The following is a 21887-nucleotide window of genomic DNA, read 5'->3' on the forward strand; positions in this document are numbered from 1 at the left end:
GAGCTGGGTGTCATCGACATATTGGTGACAGCCCAAGACATAGCTTCAGACCAGCTGGCCAAGAGGGCACATTAAGATGTTGAATAGTGTTGGGGAGAGTATCACTCCCTGTGGGACTCCACATTTGAGCTCACAGTGGTGCAGTTGGTTCTCCCCAAATACTACTCTTTGTCCTCGAACCTTGGAAAAAGGAGATCAGCCATTTTAGGGCTGTCCCCTGAATCTCTGCATTAACGGAGCAGTTAGCAAGAAGCTCATGGTCGACAGTATCGAATGCTGCTGTCAAGTCTAGTAATATTAATAGCACCAAGCTGCCTGGGTCCAGCTGGCGCTGAAGATCATCTGTCAGGGTGGCCAGTACTGTATCCACCCCATGACCAGGTCAGCAGCTGGACTGGAAGCCATCAAGGACTGAAGCTTCATCTAGGTATGCTACCAACTGCTATTCTGGCACATGAGATGCCAGTAACAGAATCCAAGAGCTCATGCATTCTGAACATGTGCTCTTTACCACTGAGTAATCTTTCCTCTCTAGTACGTAGTGAATACAAAGCTGTTATGTTCCCATTGTAATCATTTATGTGGCTCATGAAATAAAATCTGTTTCCTTGTGTATGGTGTACCGTACTCAGTCACGACTATAGGAACTGAATGGGTGTAAGCTGAACGGATCTGCTTCACTAGTCAATGTGTGCCCTCAGTGAGCCCGTTCAAGACAGCTGAGTGCCTGGGAAACAATAATTGCTAATTCCCCCCCTCCCCCCCAAAAAAGGTCTGTTTTTAAGACAAAAGCAGCCTTGTCAATCTTGCTTGTTTCATCAGTAGAGACTGGAAGCAGAGATTGTTGCATGATGTTGGCTGATGGTCGACATTTTTAACATCTTTGGAAATATGGCTAATTTAATTATTGATAATAGGATTTAGCAGCCCCCTCCCCTTTAAGTTTGATTTTAAAAACAAAACAAAAACACTAAGACCAGCTCTATCGTTAGGTACGGGGGGGGTGCAAAAATGTGGGCGTTCTGGAGATGCAAGTGTTACCCAGAAGCCAGATATATTCTACTATGTCAACATCCACAGTATGAATTCCACATTATTGCCCTGCTAATAATTTCAGCCTGGCATCTAGACTAAATTGTCTCCCTAGGAGAAGAAGGAAATTTAGTCTACATGCTTTCTTAGCCCTGGGTCTCCCCTGAGCTGTGAATAACAGCTGTGTCATATTTTGTAAAATTATATCAGCTGGTTTTATGCTATAATCATCGCTCTCTGTGAGAGGAGTGAACTGAGAGGCCACAGTTAATCTGAGTTATGGCCAGTGATAAATATCCTCAGTGGTAGTAAAACATAGCTTAGCCATTTTTGTCTGTTTTTAATACCGGGCATATTATTTAAATGTGCAGCCAAAACAGAAAGCGAGATTACTGTGATGTGGGCTGGGAAAACAGGTTAAGAAGCATTTAAAAGCTATTCTGATATAAAACACACAAAACTGCCATTCTGAGGGTTTGAGAACCAAGAGGGGGAACTGAAATGAAGTTGCACGGCAAATGGATGAGGCATGTCTCCAAGAATCAGCTCCATGGAGTTTGATGCCTGATGAGACCTTCTGGATCATCATCTCTGACCTTTGAGGACGTGGATCACTGAAATTGTTCCAGTTGTTCTTAGTTCCTGAAATTTCATCTCTCTTGCAACTGACTTTATAAATCGACTTTGAAAACATTTGTCAAACTTGATCTTTGTCTCAGAGAGAAATTGCCCGAGAGATAACCAAGATCAGGTTTAAAAAACACACACACACACACACACAACCCATTGGACCATTTTGGCTTGGCCATTCCGCCTGCTGTTCCTGGGGCTTTTATTATTCAACAGTCAGGGATGGCAGGGGAGGTGTTCATTTTGGTATTTCAGTGAACAATATGGAGATTTTAGTAAAAAACAATCCTAGAAACAGAATAAACAAGAAAATTGGGTTCTTTTGAGCTTTTGCTCCAGCATAGAGAAAGGAACCATCTTGTGGAGTGTGGATGCATTTTGTCCTAGTCAGACTAGAACCAATGGGTTTAAATTAATTCAAATGAATTTTTGGCTAAAAAAACGGAAGTTCCTGACAGTTAGAGTGTTTTCTCTAGAGTGGAATAGGCTTCCTTGGGAGGTGGTGAGTTCTTCTTTGGAAGTTTTTAAGCAGAGGCTAGATAGTCATCTCCCATAAATGCTAATTTTGTGAATTTAGGCAGATTGTGAGTGGGTGGCAGGAAGGGATGGGCCGGTGTTTGTCTTTTGTGTCCCTTCCTTGCATACCCTGGGAATTGCTAATTGGCACTGTGGGATGGTAGGTGAATTTCTTCCAGGCTGGATGGTAGGCTGGATTTTGGAGATTTTGGGTGGAGGAATCACTTGGGCATGAAATTGGGGTCACCGTGGTTGGGCACGTAGTTGTGAGTTCCTACATTATGCAGGGGGTTGGACTAGATGACCCTCATGGTATCTTCCTATTCTATGATCAGCCCAAACCATCTAGGATAAGTGTATAATTTTTTCCAAAATTAAAAAAGGTGGCAAAGATAAATATCTGTCCAGCCACTGCTTGAAGACTGCCAGTGAGGGGGAGCTCACCAACTCCTTAGGCAGCCTATTCCACTGCTGAACTAATGTGACTGTGAATATTTTCCCCGATGTCTAGCCAGTATTGTTGTAAGCAAAGTTTAAACCCAATACTGAGGATCCTATCCTCTGCTGCCAACAGGAACCTTTCCCTGCCCTCTTCCAAGTGACAATCTTTCAAATACTTAAAGAGAGCAATCATGTCCCCTCTCGACTGCCTCTTTTCTAGACCAAACATTCCCAAATCTCTCAGCTCCTGAAACATCCTCATCACTCTCCTCTGTACCCTCATGAATATTGTCCACATCCTTTTTGAAGTGAGTACTGTATCAAGTACTCCAGGTGTGCTATTACCAATTATGTAAACAGCGGGGTTCTGACATTTTGTGATTTAGATGTGATGCCTCTGTTGATACAACCCAAGACTTGCAGGAATAGTTATAGTTTAAGCATACAATAGCTCTTCCTTTTGAGACAGCTAGGCCAAGAAGGGCAGTCTTATACATTGAATTTATCAATATAAATAAATAAATATAAGGAAAGCCCAGTTTCTCTTCCACCATCCTTGTGGTCATGTCTCTCAGTTTATTAAAATCTGCCCTGTGAATGTTTAGCCTATATATCTGATTTCAAACTTCCTTGGTCCCCCCATCTCAAAAGAAATTCTAGGAGGGCATAGTCCAGGGGTAGTCAAACTGCGGCCCGCCAGATGTCCATGGACTACAATTCCCAGGAGCCCCCTGCCAGTGAATGCTGGCAGGGGGCTCCTGGGAATTGTAGTCCATGGACATCTGGAGGGCCGCAGTTTGACTACTCCTGGCATAGTCACTCTCCCCCAGGGTCCCCACCTCCTATACCACATCCACCAGTTGGTCAGTATTAAGTTGAATATGGCCAAACTTCTCATAGGTTCTTCCACCATCTGAGAAATAAAATTGTCAGAAAGTTGCACAATTCTGGACACTTAGCAGAATTTGTTTCCCAGCACACATTAGGGAAATTGAAGTCACCCATAATGGCCATGTTCCATTGCTCAGATATTCTCTCAAGCTGCTTCACCCTGGCCAGGCAGTCTGTAGCAGACGCTAACCGCTGTAATCTTTGTTTTTCTATCCCTTATCTTCACCCAGATACTTTCCACTGGAGTGTCACTCTCCTCCTGTAGTATTTCTTGAGAGAAGCCCTCTCCTCACACAGAGCACTAGTTCACCTCCTGCTTGACCTTATTTGTTTTTTTTTAACAACTGATATCCATTCACTACTGCATTACAGTAGCCCAGCCCAATTCTCTCTTCTTGCAACAGTCCTTTGTTCTTGGGGTCCCCTTTTCCTCAGGAGCAACACAAGATGGAGGGAGGCATTTGGAACTGTACTGGGAAAGGAGAGACAACAAACGTGCCCCTTACTTCTGAGGAAATCCCCAGTTCAATGCAAGCTGTAATGCTAAATACAGTAGCCTGTATGGAGAGGGAAAGCAGTTTCTCTTCTCACCAGCTCACAATTCACTTTTCCTCTGAACCCCACTGCCGCCATTGCTGCTGTAGATAGTCCATTGGTCCAGCATCCATGCTTTGTAAAACCTCTAACTTAATGGCATAATTTGCCATCTTCCTACCTTTGCAACTGTTGACATTTGAAAAGAAAAATACCAAAAATACAGGGTTTTGTTTTTAAAAAGAACTTCTTAATGAACTCTTGGAAATCTTTAAACAGCCCCGCGGCGCAGAGCGCCGCGGACTGAATAAAGGAGTAAGGGCTGTGTGGGAGGAGTTAGGGCGGGCCCTGTCCGGGATAAAAACTCGGAGGGGCCAATCAGGAGCCACGAAGCGGCTCCTGATTGGCTCCTCCGAGTGTCCATCCCGGCCCAAGCAGTCGCGCGGCTCCCCATTGGCTGCTTCACCCGGCCAGGGAATCTGGCCGGCTGCTCAAGACAGCCACCGGTGGGGACTGGGCCTTCTCCCGGCCGCCGGAGTGGCCTTGCCGCGTCTGCGATGCGGCGAGGCTGCTCCGGCGGCCGGGAGAAGGCTCCACAGAGCCACAGGTGGGGGGTGGCCCTTTGGGGTTTGGGAGGGGGGGTTCCCATCACATCTAGCGCCCATTTCATTTGAATATGAAATGGGCTTTAAATCTAGTATTTCATAATTTTTAACTTCAGTGTATCTTCTGGTGCCCAAGTCCTATTGCCGCTTTCCTGATCCTACAGTTTGCCCCTGTTTGTCTCTGCATGCCAATCCTGGACTTCTTTAGCAGTCTCCCATTGAAATATTAACCAGGTCTGACCTTACGTAGCTTCCATGATTTGATGAGATCAGGCTAGCTTGGGCCATCCAGGTCAGGGCCTAAAAGATCTATGGAATCCCATTTAAAGTACCCCAACAGTTTGTATAAGTATAGCTGAAACAGCTGGAGGTAGTGGGAATTTTTTAAAGGAAAAATTAGTTGAAAAAATTGCACTCAGATGGAAAATTGGGTTGGCTGAATTCAGGTTCCTCAATAACTAATCAGGAATGTTTTTGCTTACTCACTAGCTGTGTTCTGAGCAGGCAGAACGGGGCCTCTACAACTGGAAGATAGGGAAGTACTTTTCACCAAGTCATCCTCCAACAGCATGGTTTGTGTGTGCATGTTAAATGGTAGCAAGTTTCTTTTGACATTTGGTGACCTTATGAAGGACCTCCAAAACATCCTGGCATTCACAGCCCTGCAAACTGAAGGCCATGGTTTCCTTGACTGAGCCAGTACATTTCCTGTTGGACATTCCTCTTTTCCTGCTGGCTTCTGCTTTTCTTAGCATTATTGTTTTCTACAGGGACTCTCAGTATGTGACCAAGGAAGGTCAGCATCACTTTGTCATTTTAGTTTCTAGGGAAGGTTCAGACGTGATTGGATCCATGACCTACAGATTTGTCCTTTGGTTCTCCACAGTGTCTGTCACCATGTCCTCCAACACCATGTTTCAAAGGAATCCACTTTCTTCCGTCAGCTTTCTTAATTGAATTAACTTGATCTTGGTCACCAGCAACGTTGGCAGTATTTCTAGCTTCTTCGCTGTGGCCCTTTCCAGGATCATGCTTCTTCTTTCTTGTTGTGTAGTCTCCCTTTTTGGTTGATGATGGAGCCAAGGAATAGAAGATCTTGAACAATGTCAGTTTCCTTATTGTCAGAGCCTCCAGGGAAGGGCAGGGATAAAAATGCAACAATAAACAAACCATCCTTTAAGCTCTGTAATTCCCTAATAACCATCACTTCGCTCTTCTTGATGCTCAGCTGTAATCCTACTTTGGCACTTTCTATGAAAATCTTTAGCAGTCTTCACTGCTTTTCTTGCCAGTAACCCAATATCATCTGCATATTAAAATGGTTACCATTCAACATGCTCTCATGGCCTGAAGGATGGTAGACCTCTATGGGAACAGGAGAGAGGGAGAGGGAGAGAGTCAGAAGGGGTCTGCTGTAGGAGAAGGGAATGACCAGAAATCACCCACAAGCAGAAAACTTAGGTAAAACCCCCATTTTCCCTCTCCCAGGGCAAGCTGAAAGTCTTTCCTCCTTTTTGGCTACAAGGAAAGATGGGGATGATATCCTTCCCCACTGTCCCTGCATCTTGTATTGAGCAGCACGTTTGGGATGGCCAGTGTTAGATCTGTGGTGGATCTTGCGGGTCAGTGACTAACAGACGCTGGAATCATTGAAACTGTTTAGTGGTGCCAGAACATGATACAAGCTGTACCAAGACCACACTAAAAACCTACCCAGAACAACCCCACTTATATACACAATTGACACCATGGACTTGGGCGTGGCCACATGCCATTAGCCAGATTTGCACTGATTGGTTTAAACTTGATTGTTCAGTTACGTGTCTGCTTGGATCCTGCCTCGGACCTCAAGCTCAGTTCTCAGCAGATCCATATATACAAGAGCCAGAAAACAGAAGTTGAATGCAGGAGAAGGGGGAAAAGGAAAACAAAAGGAGAGAAAAGAGATGGAACTTCTGTTGAAGCCTGACACTTTTAGTCTACTAATAAGTGAGATATCTACTTATCTACTGAGATAAGGAAAAAGTAACAGGGGGAAAAAACCCAGAATTCTGTGGAAGTCATGCTTGCAGTGTCACTAAAAGACGACCCTTCATTTCTATTTCTTCAAAGCCTGGCCGGGTAGAACAGCACGCTCACTTGAAACTCTAAGCCACTTGCTTGCGATCTTCCCTTTGAAATCCTTTTCTGGGGGAGTTTTACTCTAAAAAAGAAAAAAAAAACATCATGGCGGGGCTAGCCCTAAAGAGCCAAGCCTTTTAGCATAATGGGAAAATGTATACAGTGCAAAAATGACAGCTTGTTATTTCTAATTATTATAGGGACCTCATAAATGTCCCCCGATCTGAGGGCCTCCAAATGCATGTGCCCTAATGAAACTCAGGCAAGCTCATTATTGTCAGCTAGAATGAAATGCCAATTTGTTTTGGTGTATTTGCTATTCCTGATGTATTCCTATGTATTGTTCTTGAAATGGGAACCAAAATACTGTTTGAAGAAATCATCAAACTAGTGCAGTCATGACCACATTCTCTGTAGTAAATAGTTTGGAAAAGTTAGCTCCCCCTTTTTCCTAGGGGCCAGTCACAAGGCACATTGGAAGAGTGATGGATTGCACATGGTCGTGCCACAAAGTCATAGCCGACTTATGAGGACCCTGTAGGAGTTTCAAGGCAGGAGAAGTTCAGAGGCAGGTTGCCACTGGCTACCCCTGTGTAGTGGTCATTGTCTTCCTTGGTGGTCTTCCATCCAAGTAACTAACCAGAGCCAGCCCTGCTTAGGTCCCAAGATCTGATGAGATCTAACCTGGCCTATCCAAGTCAGGGCACAGATGAGCAGAGGTGGTTTGCCATTGCCTGGTTCTGCATAGGGACCCTGGACTTCCTTGGTGGCCACCCATCCAGGTACCAACCAGGGCCAGCCATACATAGCTTCCAAGATCTTATAAAATTGTGCTAGCCTGAAGTGTCCAGATCAGGGCACCCTTGCTTGTAAATATTCCTAAACCTTCAGGGTGCTAGGCCCTGGTCAAAGCCAACTTTGAGGGACCCTGTCCAAAGCCGTTTAGGGCAGGACCGTTTAGGGCAGGGGTAGTCAAACTGCGGCCCTCCAGATGTCCATGGACTACAATTCTCAGGAGCCCCTGCCAGCATTCGCTGGCAGGGGCTCCTGGGAATTGTAGTCCATGGACATCTGGAGGGCCGCAGTTTGACTACCCCTGGTTTAGGGCTTTAAAAGTTGGGCCTTTAGCATCAGACCTGGTGGTTCTGCACTGGAATGCCAGTGAGGTTTCTGAATTCCCTTGGTGACCTGCATATCTAAAGCAATGTGAAATTTAGGTTCACCTCCTCACCTGGGAAGTTCATTATGTGACCTTGTCTTTCACTGACAAAGGGAGCTTTGACACTCATACCTCCCAAAATCTTGTCGGTCTCTGAGATGTTACTGTCAATCTGTAGAAGACCAACATGGCTCTCCCTCTAAAACACAAAGCTTTGTTTGAGGAAGGAGGTGAGCTTTTGTAAATCACCATTCACTTCTCCTGTAGCGGTTTGTCGTGACTCGCAAAAGCGTAGCCGTTAAGGTGCCTTTGGACTCTTGTTCTCTTCCACCCCCCTTCCTCTACCTCTGAGACTTGCCTCTCTCTGATGGCCTATCACAGCTCACAGAACTGTTCCAAGGATAATATGGGGAAAATCCATGTGGCAAGAGAGAGAAAGGAGGGATACAAACGTGATAGACAAATACACCTGTTCATCAGAGCCTGCTGAGAAATGATGCCAAAAGTCAAGCTCCGTATCTACCTCGCCCTCCTTATCTACTAAATGGATTATCCTATCAAAGAAAGAAACTTGGATGTTGTTTGTTCTTTAAAATCTCTCTCTCTCTCTTTGCTGGTTTGGGTCATCATGGCCGTTTCCTCTTGCTGCCTACAAATCGATCGTTGTGTAATTGTTCTAAGGCCTTCCTGGTTACTGAAGTCAATTTCGCTGGTTGAGAATTCCCCAGGAGCTCCTGTTTTTCTCTTCCAGCCAGAACCTGTAGTGCAGGGGTAGTCAAACTGCAGCCCTCCAGATGTCCGTGGACTACAATTCCCAGGAGCCCCTGCCAGCATTCGCTGGCAGGGGCTCCTGGGAATTGTAGTCCACGGACATCTGGAGGGCCGCAGTTTGACTACCCCTGCTGTAGTGTTTACTTTCTCCAGAGTTCTGCAGGACCTTCCCTTTGCTCCCCAAGTTCTCAGAGAAAATTGAAACACGGCTTCCTGGTGGCTTGAACGACCGGTCAGCACTCTGGGGTGCATTTCGCCAGGGCCGTGCTGACTTGAATGTAGAGACTTCTTTGTGCTAAGTGGCTTGTGGTTTCCCGTACCAAATGATTCTGTGTTACAAGTGGGTCTAAAAATGAAAAAAAATATTTAATTTACATCTTGTTTTGTGTCTTGCAGGCGTTCCCGTGTATTTCAACAGGAATTTATGGTATGTAAAACCCATTATAATTTTTCTTCGTAACAAATGCCCACCTTTGGTTTAGACGGGTTGTGGGGCTGGGAGTGCATCGTTCTGCTTCAGACCTACAATTGACTGCGTGGTGGGAAGTGCCATGCTTGCAAATGACAGAGTCTTCCAAGGGGTTCCAAAAGGGTTGTCCCAGCCTTGCAAAAAACAGTTGTGTTCTTAACTGTCCATGATTAATATACACTGTCTAGCCATGTACAATTAGAAGTAAACTTTGCATCAGGGATCGTCAAACTGTGGCCCTCCAGATGTCCATGGACTACAATTCCCACGAGCCCCTGCCAGCGTGCTGGCAGGGGCTCGTGGGAATTGTAGTCCATGGACATCTGGAGGGCCGTAGTTTGACTACCCCTGCTTTACATAAATAACGTGCATTGCCTGAATGTATACAAAAGTGTGAACTTTACACAAATAACACGCAAGGTCTAAATCAGAATCCCACGGGATTTGCTTGCTGGCTTGGGGTGGCTTCCAACATTATATAAATAAAACGGAAAAATAAATAAGTTTACATACAATTAAAACCCTAAAGCCATCTTCAAAGCAGCCATACCGGCTGTACAGCTAAATTATTTTATTTAAGAGCATTTGGTTTTCAGGGGTGGGTCTCCATACAGAGGGAGGCCCGGGGATTTTTAATCAAAACTGTCTTGCTGTTCATTGGCCCCAACCAAATGCCTGCCTGTCAGAAGAGCTCTGTCTTACATGCTCCGTGGGACTGATCCAGTTCTGTCAAGGCCCTTAGTTCTTCCGGGAGCTCATTCCACCAGGTCGGGGCCAGGACTGAAAAGGCCCTGGTCCTAGAATCAGAATCAGAATCAGAATGGTCCTAGTTGAGGCCACATGTAGTTCTTTGGGCCAGGGATCATGAATGTCCTTTTGGGGCATCATCAGCCAAGCAGTCCCTGCGCTCGGATCACGTATGGCCTTGAGGGTTAACACCAATACCTGAAAGGGGATTCAGAATTCAACTGGGAGCCAGTGCAGCTGCCTCAGGGAAGGCCAGATGTGGTTCCACCATGATGTACAAATCCGCTGTGTTCTGGACCAGTAACCATTTCCAGTTCAGCGTCAAGGGAAGGCTTGCATAGAGCGCGTTTCAGAAATCCAATCTGGACATGACCATCACACAAATCACTATAGCTAGGTGTTCTACTAGTGCCCCAGGTATGGCACTAGTAGTTTTGCCTGGCAAACATGGTAAAATGCCAGCTGAACTGCCTTAGTGACCGGCACCTCCTTTAACAGGGATGTGTCAAACCCAGATTCCTAGCGGCTGCACAGCAGGAAGCTGTATGCCATGTAGGCAGGGCAGTCGTGCTTCTTCACCTGGTCCTTTCTTACCCAGACACCGGACTTCTGTCTTGGAGGGGTTAAGTTTCAGATGGCTTTGCTTAAGCCAGACTGTTACAGCTTTCAAATATCTGGTGAACGTTTCTGGGAAGAGTCTGGCTGGCTGTCCATTAGGAAGTAGAGTTGGGTATCATCTGCATGCTGATGACATGACAGCTCAAACCCCCAAACTAGTTGAGCTAGAGGGCGCATGAAGATGCTGAATAGAGTGGGGGAGAGAACTGTGGAAGTGCCGTATATACTCGCATATAAGCCGAGTTTTCCAGCACAGTTTTTAGCACTTAAAAGACCTCTTCGGTTTATACGTGGATAATTGATTAACAGCCTGCCCCCAGCCAGCCAATCGCAGCATTGCATCTGCAACCTGAGCTCTTTGCCTCCAGTTAACCTTTGCCTTGAGCTAGTGGCCTCCAGTTAACCTTTGCCTTCTGCAAAGATCTTAAAAACTAAGCTCTTTGCAAGTGAGCTAATTGGTCCCAGCTAACCATTGCCTTCTGCAAATATCTTGAAAGCTTACTCTGGCGGCTTGTAGGACATCAATGGTTTGGCTGAGGGATTCTGATATTTTCTCCCCTTCTTTTCCTAATCACTTCTTCCAAACTATTCTTTTGGTTTCTGTGGGTGGGGTGAGGTGGGTTTTGGGGATGCTTTGGGATTTACTGTTTTTTCAGTGTTTCTTCTTTTACCTGAGGGGCAGCACTGTTTGCCTTTTCTTCTTGGGGTTGTGTTTCTTTTAAAAGTTGATTTTTACAGTTCTTTCTTTCAGTGTTCAGTTTTACAGTTCTTTCTTTCAGTGTTTTGTTCTGGGGGGTACTGTAGCCCCCAGTTTAGTACCTGTTGTACTTGTTCTAGTAGGTTGCCAACTTTGGGTACTAGTTTTCTGCTCTGGTTTGTTGGCCTGGAGGGCACTGTTTGGTTCTCCTGCCAGAGCTGTTCTCACAGAGCAGTTCTGCCAGTGCTCTCTCAGGGTGTCTGGCATCAAGAGAGGAAGGGAAGGCAATTGTAAGCTGCTTTGAGACTCCTTTGGTTAGTGAAAAGCAGGGTACAAAAACCAGCAGCTATTCATCCTCTTGACTTTTCTGTATTTCTTGGGAGGGAGGCTGGATAGGAAAGCCTGTGATGATGGAGCATGGATTAAGTGCTTAGGCCACCCTGTAAATTTACCAGTAGCCTGCTGCATTTCCCACTCTCGGCTTATATGCAAGTCAATAAGTTTGCCCAGATTTTGTGGTAAAATTAAGTGCCTCGGCTTATATGCGAGTATATACGGTAGCTCTCTGCCACAGCCACCGTCTGTCATGACCCTGGAGAAAGCAAATCAGCCACTGGAGGGCTGTCCCCTGTATACCAGCATCGGTGAGGCCGTGAGCATTGAAGACTGAAGCTGAACTACATAGACATGAAACATAAAAAAACTGAAAGAAAACATAAACTGATTTTGCAGTTCTGCTTTGCCAGTGTGTTTTCCCCACATCAGATTCTAAATGTAGACTCTGAATTTGCGCCTGGCATGCTGCATCTGTGGTTTCCCCCCCTCACTGGTCAGGACTCCAATCACGGCCTGTGTTTTGCATTTTCATCGGAAGAGTGGGCAGTAACACCTCCTGTCATGCCTCCCCCCCTTGCTCGGTCTGTGCATTCAATTGAGTGCTTCGGCTCAGTGTGGCCACCTTGGCAATCACCGAAACCCGAGGCGGCACACGGGAGGCCAACGCCATGGTGCGGAGAGGAGGGGTGGAGCCAGTGGCGGTGCCGCGGCAATCACCGAGGCGGCTGAACCGAGCCAAAGCGCTCAACCTTTTGAGTCTTTTAATGGGAGTTTTAATGGGTTTTTTAAGACATTGTAACCCGCCGCGAGCCATTTGGGAGTGGCGGGAAATAAATCGAAATAATAATAATAATAATAATAATAATAATAATAATAATAATAATAATAATAACCGTAGTTCAATCCCCATGCATGCATGAAGACAAAGCACATTGTCCACGGTTACGAAACTGCTTATCTGCACAAAAGTTCCAAAGTGGAGTAGAAGCAAATAGTAGGCAGAGTTGACACGTCATCACTTGTGGCAGGATGGAGGAGGAAGCAGACTCAAATCCTGAGCGTCCTCACTGGATAACTGTGAATTGTCTTCCAGAGGAGGGAGAGAGATTGCGGTTTCCGAGGATTCTTGCATGGAAAACAGTTGTGTTTGGGTCTGCTCCTTAAGAGCCCGATTTTCATGTGAAAGGTTTTTTATTCCGTGGGACTTTAGGAAGGCCATTGCGGCATTTTTTGCAGCTGTAGAAACCATCATAGTGAAAGAAGAAAGGAACAGCCGACAAAACAAGACGGTCTTCAACCACCATCAGGAGAGGGGAAGACAGGGGGACAGACGAGTTTCCCAGAGGGCTGAGTGGAGAGTTCTGGTGCCACAACTGAGAAGGCCCTCTCCTGGGTTTCCACTCATCTGCATCTCATGCAGAGCCTCAGGAGATGATTAGCAAAATTTGAGCTTTTGCCCCTTAAGTGTGTGGGCACAAAAGCTTATACCCAACATAAAACTGGACTGTTGCTTCAGAACAACACGGCTGCCCACAGAAGATGATCAGGTGGGTTCCTAGAGGGGCAGGTTGTGGCTCTGCTTTGCTTTAGGACAGGGGTAGTCAAACTGCGGCCCTCCAGATGTCCATGGACTACAATTCATGGAATTGTGGTCCATGGACATCTGGAGGGCCGCAGTTTGACTACCCCTGCTTTAGGAGAAGGATTGCTCACAGTGCTATGAACTGGGCTGAAGGTTAGTGATAGGTTCTGTAAACGTGATGGTGTGGAAGCAGTGATACAATGGTTTTGGAGGGTTTAGCTCAGTCGTGGAGTACACGCTTGGCTTAGAGTTTCAGTCCCTTGAGAGCAGACAACTGACACCCTGTGAGATAGGTGGGGCTGAGAGAGCTCTGGCAGAACTGCTATCTGGGAACAGCTCTAAGGGGACTGTGACTAGCCCAAGATTGCCCAGCTGGCTGCATTTGGAGGAAGAGTGAGGGATCAAACCCAGCTCTCCAGATTAGAAGCCACTACTCCTAACCGCTACACCAAGCTGGCTGACAAATTATTAGGGACTGTTCTACACTCGTGTATATATTGCTGAAACCAGGACCCTGTTATAGAATTTTGCATTATTTAATGTGTCCAGTTAATATTTATGCTTTGCCTCCGTTCTGTTTTTAGACTACTGGTTGGTTTGCAGCCCTAACCCATTGCTTCATTTATCGAATGACCCATCCTGTCAATTGTACTGAAACTGTGTAATCCGCCTCAAATTCCAGTGGGAAAGGCAGGTTATATATTATGTGGATTTTAAAAAAGGAAACAAAAAAGATCAAGCTAGCCCTGTGTAGGTCAGAAGACAAATAACTGTAGGTTCAATTTTTAAAAATTGGTTGAGAAAACCAGGGTGACTCACCCTGTTCCCTTGACCCTCAGCATCCCACAGTTAAGAAGGATACATCTGCTCATCAATTTTTAAAGTTGAGATAGTTATTTCCTTTCCTATGTTTCCCCCAGGAATTGCACCCAAACACATGACAGTCATACAAAATAAGCTGGTTATTCCAATTTGGTCCTTCCATCCAACTCCTTTAACAGCATATGCTAATGTATTCTAATTTGCTACTCACCCTCAACCTATATGTATGTACTAGTAACTTCCATTTCAATGCATCTGAAGAAGTGTGCGTACATGAGAAAACAGAGACCTTGAAGAAATCTTTGGCCATGTTGAAAATACTACTGAACCCAAATTTTGTCCCTTTCATCTCTGGCCTTGTAGGTGTCATTCTTGTAAGGTTGCAAAGCTTTGTTCCTGTCTCTAAGTGCTGACTCACTTGACAAAATACAGTATCATGGAAGGACTTCAAGTTGTTTCTTTAAGCACATTTTTCAACTGCAGGAGTTTTTCACTAGGGACTGTCACAACTAGGGGTATGCGTTTAGTATACCTGAGCAAAAAAAGCACCCCAAAATACCTTATTGGTATACCGTTAGGGGCTGCATTTCAGCAATTCAAAATGGCTTTTGCAAGCGGCAAGTAAACCCCAAAAGCATTTCAGTTGCTTGCTGAACCTTTAAACATCTTCTGTGAGCAGCAAGTTTATCTGGAAGGTATTTAAAGGGCCTGCAATCCCTTTAAATGCGACAATCTGGCCCTCCCAAAAATCCTGAATATCCCTTTAAACGTCTTTTTTTCAACATTGAAATCAATGGAGACCCATAGAATTTGACCCCCTGGTCCAATCTTTTTCAAACTTGGGTTTTTAGGTTTGGGGTTTGTTTGTTTGTTTTTTAGGAGAGGCACCAACAGCTAAGTTACAAGTTTGGTGCTTCCCTATCCCCTGAGCCCCCAGATCAATTCTCCATTTTACCCCATGGGACCACAATGGAGCCAAAAAAATTGTCATTCCCAAATATTTACAGTCTCAGAATACCATACCAGTAATGGAATTTGGAAGTATAGGGAAACACCAATATTTGGGGGGTTCAATAGAAGAAGAAGAAGAAGAAGAAGAAGAAGAAGAAGAAGAAGAAGAAGAAGAAGAAGAAGAAGAAGAAGAAGAAGAAGAAGAAGAGTTGGTTCTTATATGCTGCTTTTCTCTACCCGAAGGAGGCTCAAAGCAGTGAGTGAGGCTAACAGTTTTATCAGTGCCAGTTTTATCAGTGCTGTGGCGAGCTCAAGCTGGTTGCATGTGGGGGAGTGCAGAATCAAACCTGGCTCACTAGATTAGAAGTCCGCACTCCTAACCACTACACGAACCTGGAATATAGTGGTTTCAGTCGTGTTTGGGTTTTTTAAACACCCCTAGTCGCAATTGTTGTGTTCTTAAAAGCATTTGTTATCACCACTGTCTTATGTCTGTTAGCCCCCCCTGGAGTTAGGAATCATTCCCATTTTCACATGGCCTCAGAACTCTGCTGTTCTCATAGACCGTTTACGCACTGGGAACTTCACTGCCCCAGTTCCCGTGCAGGAGCACAAATCAGGGGAAGATGAGGTGCACCAGGCCAAATGCTCCCCTGTGTGGGTACAGGAAGAGGTGGGGCAACCAGCCACGACTAAAACTCCAGCCTGCAGCCCAGCATGAAACCTCCAGTGCATAAACGGTCATAGAGAGGGAACAAGAGAGCTCCCCGCCTACAGAGCTGTTCATTGAAAAGCAAGGGGTTCCCCCTTCCCAATGTTTGATGGAGAAAAGTTCTCTCTCTCTCCCTTAGCTTGTGCCAAAGCTCCAAGTCCAGGGTTTTAGACAGTCGAAGTTAAAAGGTCAGCTTTAAAAGACCAGAGGCACTTTCCCGATAAGGCCCCCGCCAAGGCTCAAAAAAGAGTATTCTTGTTTTAAAGGCCTCCCCCACCCACACACCCCATATGGATTGTACTTGTAGAAGTATTTAAAAAGAAAAACTGCATTGAAGAACACGATGCTGAGTTCTGTAAATCAATAGAGATCCCCAATGGAAAACCCTTTACAAGATAGCAGAGCGCTAGCTGGAAGATAGCGGATAAAAATCACATTAGGCTTCCTAGTAATCTGTGCAAATTAAATTAGCAATATAGTTAACAGGAATATATTTCTGGATTTAGCCATGCAGCAAAAAGGAGTGGGTTTCTTAATACTTCTCCGCATGTCAGGTAATTGCAGTGATTTTCCACGGATATGTATGTCCCTGTGTGTAGAAATCGCTGCATTGGCTGTAAGAAAAGGAGCACCACCAGTCAGGAGAATCACCTGAGCCTTACTGGCCATTTGGATGGTGCCTCTGAGCAGCTGATCAACACTGAGCCATGCTTGGTCACCTACAGATGTGGCCATTGTGTGACACCTGGAGACACCTGGAGCCCTTTGCTGGGGAAATCCTGGCCGTCTAGCCTGATCTTTTCTGCCTGCTCAGTCTTACCCCATGGGCTCTCCTTCCGAACCCATGTTTTGTGTACGTATTTTAATTGTTCTGTATGTATTAAGTTTACAGGTCCCCCTGGCCAAAGGTGGAAGGTGGGGTTCCCAGCTACAGCCTAGGGAGGGCGAGGACATCAGTGGGGTCTAGAAACATAGAGGCCAACTTCCAAAGCAGCCATTTTCTCCTGGGGAACATGAACTGTAATTCTCTGTCCTACCCGGAGGTTGGCATCCCTAATGTGTTTTAACGTTGTTGTTGTTTTTAATCTCTATTAAAGGTTGGTTTGATGGTGTGCATTTTGAAGGAGAGTAGATTTTATGGGTCCATCCTGGAACCCTCACTTTCTTTGGAGGCTCAGCTCATAAAAGATGCCCAGCCAGCATTCTACCATCTTCGCCGAGTGAGGCTACTAGCACCCTATCTGAGCCAGGGTGTCCTGGCCACAGTGATCCATGCAACAGTGGCCTCCAGGTTAGATTTTTGTAACACGCTCTACATGGGCCTGCCTTTGTCCCTGTTCTGGAAATTACAGCTGGTGCAAAATGCAGCTGCTAGGGTCCTCACTAGGACTCCATGGAGGGACCTGTGCTGAGGCAGCTGCATTGGTTACCAGTTGAATGCCAGATCAGGTTCAAGACATTGTTTCTTGACCTTTAGGGCCATATGCAGTCTGGGCCCTGTGTCCCTGTGTCCCCCAAAGGTTATTGCGCTGCAACACTGAATAGACTGGAGGGGCCACGCAAAGTCTGCCTGGCCTCAGCCAGGGCCAGGGCATTTTCTGGTGGAATGAGCTCCTGGAACAGGAGCTCCTGCAGGAGCTGACAGAGTTCTGCAGAGCCTGCAAGACAGAGCTCTTCTTCCAGGCCTTTGGTTGAGGTCAGGTTGGAGGAAGAGAAGATCAAGCCCCTCCTCTGAAATGCCATATTTCATCAAACGCAGGCCTACAGCTGGCTGGCGGCTGGCTAATGGCTGGAGGGGGCTGGGCACGTTGAGGCCAGTGTGAGGGTATCAGTGTTGTGATCTGCCTTGAGCCAGCTGTGCTGGGAACAATATGTGAACAATAAATACATTAATTTTATGCATGTTTTAAATTGTTAGCCACCTTGGTGGCCATCATAAAGACAGAAATATGAACTTTGTAAATATGTATTAATAAACGATTGTTAGTGCTTTGAAGAGAAAGGATCTCTTTTCCTGGGGAGATCGTCGAGTCTGCACTTTGCTTTTTATCCACTCCCACCCCAAATAAGCCCCTCCCCTCTGCACTGTATTTGATTTCCATTTTGATTTTGGGTGCTTTAAACCTTTCCTCTGCAACATCCATGACTGATCCTCAGTGACCCTACCTTTCCCCCGCGATATTCAGGAGTCGATATAAGTTGCTATATTTGAAGGACCAGCTTTCAAAGCCCCCAGTATAGTGTAGATCTTCGGCGTTTTGCCGGATTGAATTCCTGCCCGTGCCTGCAATGTTGACGTAGCAAAGAAGTCTTCCCTGACTGGCCAGGGTGTTCAGTTCAAAGACTTCCTGGTTCCAGGTTTCAAGACTTTCCTCCCAAGACGTTTTTTTAAAGTGACTGTGCTCCAGAAGCCCACACTTCTCTTAGCAGAGATTTGCCTCTTGGATTTATTTTTCTCTGTGAGGCTGCCTCCCCCCACCCCCACCCCTGCTCATTCATCCTGCAGTCCTTGGTTCCTCCCTGCCGTGCTCTGGCACAGGAGTGAAAAGACAAAGTGTTGTAAATCAAGTCCAAGAGTTGGCAGGCAGTACAAGGCAGGCAAACAAATTCCAGAGATGTCCAGCGGAAGGTCAGAAGTCCGAGGAGTCCAGCAAGGAGGGTGTCCACTTCCTTGCACTAAGTGCCGTTGCCTCCAGGCTGTGGCTTAAATGTAGCCTATTGACTGCCTAGGTATTGGTTCTGTGGCTGCTGAGTGTCAGATAACTGCAGCTGCCTCCGGGCTAGCTTAGCAGATCTCCTTCTCTCATGCAAGGCCTTTTCAAGTCTTTTCCTGCAACTGTGGATCATGGAGGGTGAGCATTCTGGATACTCTGAGTCTGCTCCTCTGCTTCCAGGTGCAGTTTGTCAGTGTCTGAGGTGTTCCTACTTGCAGGTGGTTGAGGTGCCTGGCTGGTCTGAGCTCTTCCTTCCAGCAACTCTTCTTCCTCCCCAGAAGAGCTGCTAGAGCTGACAGAAGAGACCTGGACGGTGAGACAGGATGCTGGATAGATCCTCACTGGTCTCCTTATGATCATCTGAAGGCCTTGGCTTCTGCCCTGTTGTTGGCCCTCCATAGGAACTGGTTGGCCCCTGTGTGAGAAGACAGGATGCAGGGCAAGATGGTTCTCTGGTCTGATCCAGCAGGGCCCTTCTGATGTTCCTATGAAGACCTCAACCTCTCTGACCTGTTGTTGGCCCTCCATTGGTCACTGTGTGAAACGGGATGCTGAACTAGATGGACCATTGATCTAATCCAGCAGGGCTCTTCTTACATTCTTGAGAATGACATCCCTTCCGTCCACTCACCTCATTTTCAACATAGGTATTCTAAGCTTTCTTGGAGAATTCTCAGATAACTGTAGCAAGAATTTGTCAAGAAAGGTTGGCAGCCCTTCACACAATTATTCCATTTCCCATACAAACTTGACTGACTCGTAAAGCAGGGAGAGGGGCAGGAGGGAGAGCTAACTGTTGGTGCTGACCAGTGGGACATGGGCAGGGCAGAGAGGACTTGTGTGTTTGGACAGTTGTGTGATTAGCATCTCTTGCATAATAACCTCACCTGCAGCTTGACTCAAAGGTTATGTAAGAGCACCAGGAGTGATGATCTGGCTTTTACCCACAACTTTATGATTTTACCATTGAGTTTGTGGTACATGCTAAGGGAGTCAGTGGACATGTTGACCTCCCTTCTGGTTTGCATTGGAAATGACATCATCATGTCAGGGATACCAACCATACACTCCTCCCCCCCCCCCCATTTGCCTTCCTGCTGCTCAGTTGAGTGGTGGCGGTGGCTGGTGGGTAGGTGATCTCTCACCACCAGCAGGCAGCGGGCAACCATATGGTCTAGAGTAGTTATAGTGCTGGGCTGGAGCAGTGGTTTCCTCTACCCACTTATTGAAAGAGTTAGGCTGGGCGTTATTGCAAATTTCCCACGTACCCAGAAGCAACAGACTCTTGGGAGTAACTAGGCCTTAAGGGATGCTCCTTAGTATCTTTGTTTTGGATCCAGTAGAACGCTCCTGCAGGTGGAGGGATCCCTACCCTTGACTTTCTTGTTTCCTAATGCTACTTTAAGGTTGACTCAGCATTCCATCCTTCCGAGGTCGGTGAAATGAGTACCCAGCTTGCTGGGGGGTAAACGGTAATGACTGGGGAAGGCACTGGCAAACCACCCCGTATTGAGTCTGCCATGAAAACGCTAGAGGGCGTCACCCCAAGGGTCAGACATGACCCGGTGCTTGCACAGGGGATACCTTTACCTTTACCTTTTAATGCTACTTTAAATGTCCCCATTGCTATTCCTGGGGGGGGGGGATCCTGCCGTCTCTCACTGGGAGAAATTTGGGGTTGCAGCAAAATGGAGGAAGCTAGAGAGCCAAAGTACATGACTAGAAGTCCTTCCCACTGCAGAATAGGCTGCCTAAGGAGGTGGTGAGCTCCCCCTCACTGGCAGTCTTCAAGCAAAGGCTGGATACACACTTTTCTTGGATGCTTTAGGATGCTTTGGGCTGATCCTGCGTTGAGCAGGGGGTTGGACAAGATGGCCTGTATGGCCCCTTCCAACTCTATGATTCTATGATTCTATGATTCAGAATCCCCCCTCCCCCGATCTAAGCCTCTATGTTAATGTTAATGAACAGGAGTAATAGAATTTACGTATAACAAAATGACAGCATTTTGGTTTTGGTTGAACATGTGTCCTTATGCGGACTCTTACTGAAGCACGAACACAGTGGTATGGGCCATTCTCTTCAGAATTGTGCATCAGCTGAAGAGTGTCTATGGCCAAAACAAAAAATGCAGGATTTTCTAATTCTGTGATTCCTAATTGTGCACTGAGTAGAAAATGACAGCTAAGTTCTCAAAGCATGGATAGTGGGATGAAGGGGGTCAGCCTGCACAAGGACGCTGGCAGGGGCTTGTGGGAATTGTAGTCCATGGACATCTGGAGGGCCGCAGTTTGACTACCCCTGATCTAGTCTAACCTCCTGCTCCCTGTAGGATCAGCCTCAAGCATCCATGAGAAGCATTTGTCCAACTGCTGCTTAAAGACTACCAGTAGGGGTTAACAACATAAGCACAAAGACAAAACCGGATCATTTTGGGTCGATAACACTTGCAGTGGTGTATGTGTTCCCTGAGTTAGCTGCCACACAGATCCGTTAGGATTGGCCTTCACAACATGAGTCCCCCGGTAACAGCTACTTGAAATGCTTAATGTATTGGTGGCACTGGAAGTTATTAAATAGAGTAGCTGCCGCTGGTTGGTATCTATTAGAATATAAAAGTATTTTGGCAATCTAATTAGCTGCTTGGGAGGAATTTGTCACATCCATTATTTAAGAGAGATCTTATTTGAGGCAGCCTGCTCTCCTTTCTCCAAAGCGTTCCCCTGCCAGCCTCAGTCCATTTCTCTCTGGAAGACCTTCTACATGCTTAGAAGTTATTAGCATGGTGTCCCTTGATTAACTCTGAGCCATCTAAAATTAGCATTGGTTGAATATATTTAGCAGGATCACAGACAGTGTCCGTGTCAAGTAGTATGCTTGGTGGCCTGACAGGCCGTGTCCTTTTACCCCCTGTCCTCCTCGGGTATTTATAGGACACGGACATGTCTCATTCCAGCATAAATCTCAAAAGTTGGAGGAATTAGCATAATGTATAAATAGATGCTTCACACAGTTTGATCCATTACGTTCATTATTCACCATAAACTAGGAAGGGGAAAGTTTGCATACATATGTGTCATCTTCAGGGGAGTCATTAAAAAATACAATTTTATTGCATTTTTTTAATTCAGAAAGGGCACCTCAACTTAAGTTAATGTTGATGTGTTTTTTAAATATATGCTATACTTTTTTTCCAGAATGAATGGTACAGCTGGCAAATTCTCGGAGATTTGTTGTTTCTAGCGAATGTTTGTAAACCGCAAGGAAATGTGCTAAACCACAAGGGGGATACCAGTGGCAGTCCGGGAGGTTTGAGAATGTGGGGCAATGTTGCTATGGGGCAATGTTGTGATGTCACTGCTGTGAGGAACCTGGAAGTGACAGCACAACACTGTAAGAATTGCAGAAACACAACATGCTACTCTATGCTAAAAACATGTTTCTGGTGATGTCTAGAGCAATGTGGCATCACGCCTAGGTTGTTTATGGAAGTGACATCGGTGATGACCTGACAGCTTCTTCTTGCTGGTGCTGTGGGC

General features: G+C 46.0%; 1 protein-coding gene across 5 annotated transcripts in view; it reads left to right on the forward strand.

Annotated features, from left to right (window-relative positions):
- Positions 1 to 21887, forward strand: part of MACROD2 (mono-ADP ribosylhydrolase 2) — a 1296381-nt gene that overhangs the window by 798512 nt on the left and 475982 nt on the right. For all 5 annotated transcript variants that reach the window (XM_077316459.1, XM_077316450.1, XM_077316428.1 and 2 more), the window contains one exon: positions 9097 to 9127. In XM_077316459.1, coding sequence (XP_077172574.1) covers positions 9097 to 9127 — 31 coding nt within the window. The remainder of the gene's footprint in view (positions 1 to 9096; positions 9128 to 21887) is intronic.

Source organism: Paroedura picta, chromosome 1 (assembly GCF_049243985.1).
Source record: "Paroedura picta isolate Pp20150507F chromosome 1, Ppicta_v3.0, whole genome shotgun sequence".
Classification (NCBI taxonomy): domain Eukaryota; kingdom Metazoa; phylum Chordata; class Lepidosauria; order Squamata; family Gekkonidae; genus Paroedura; species Paroedura picta.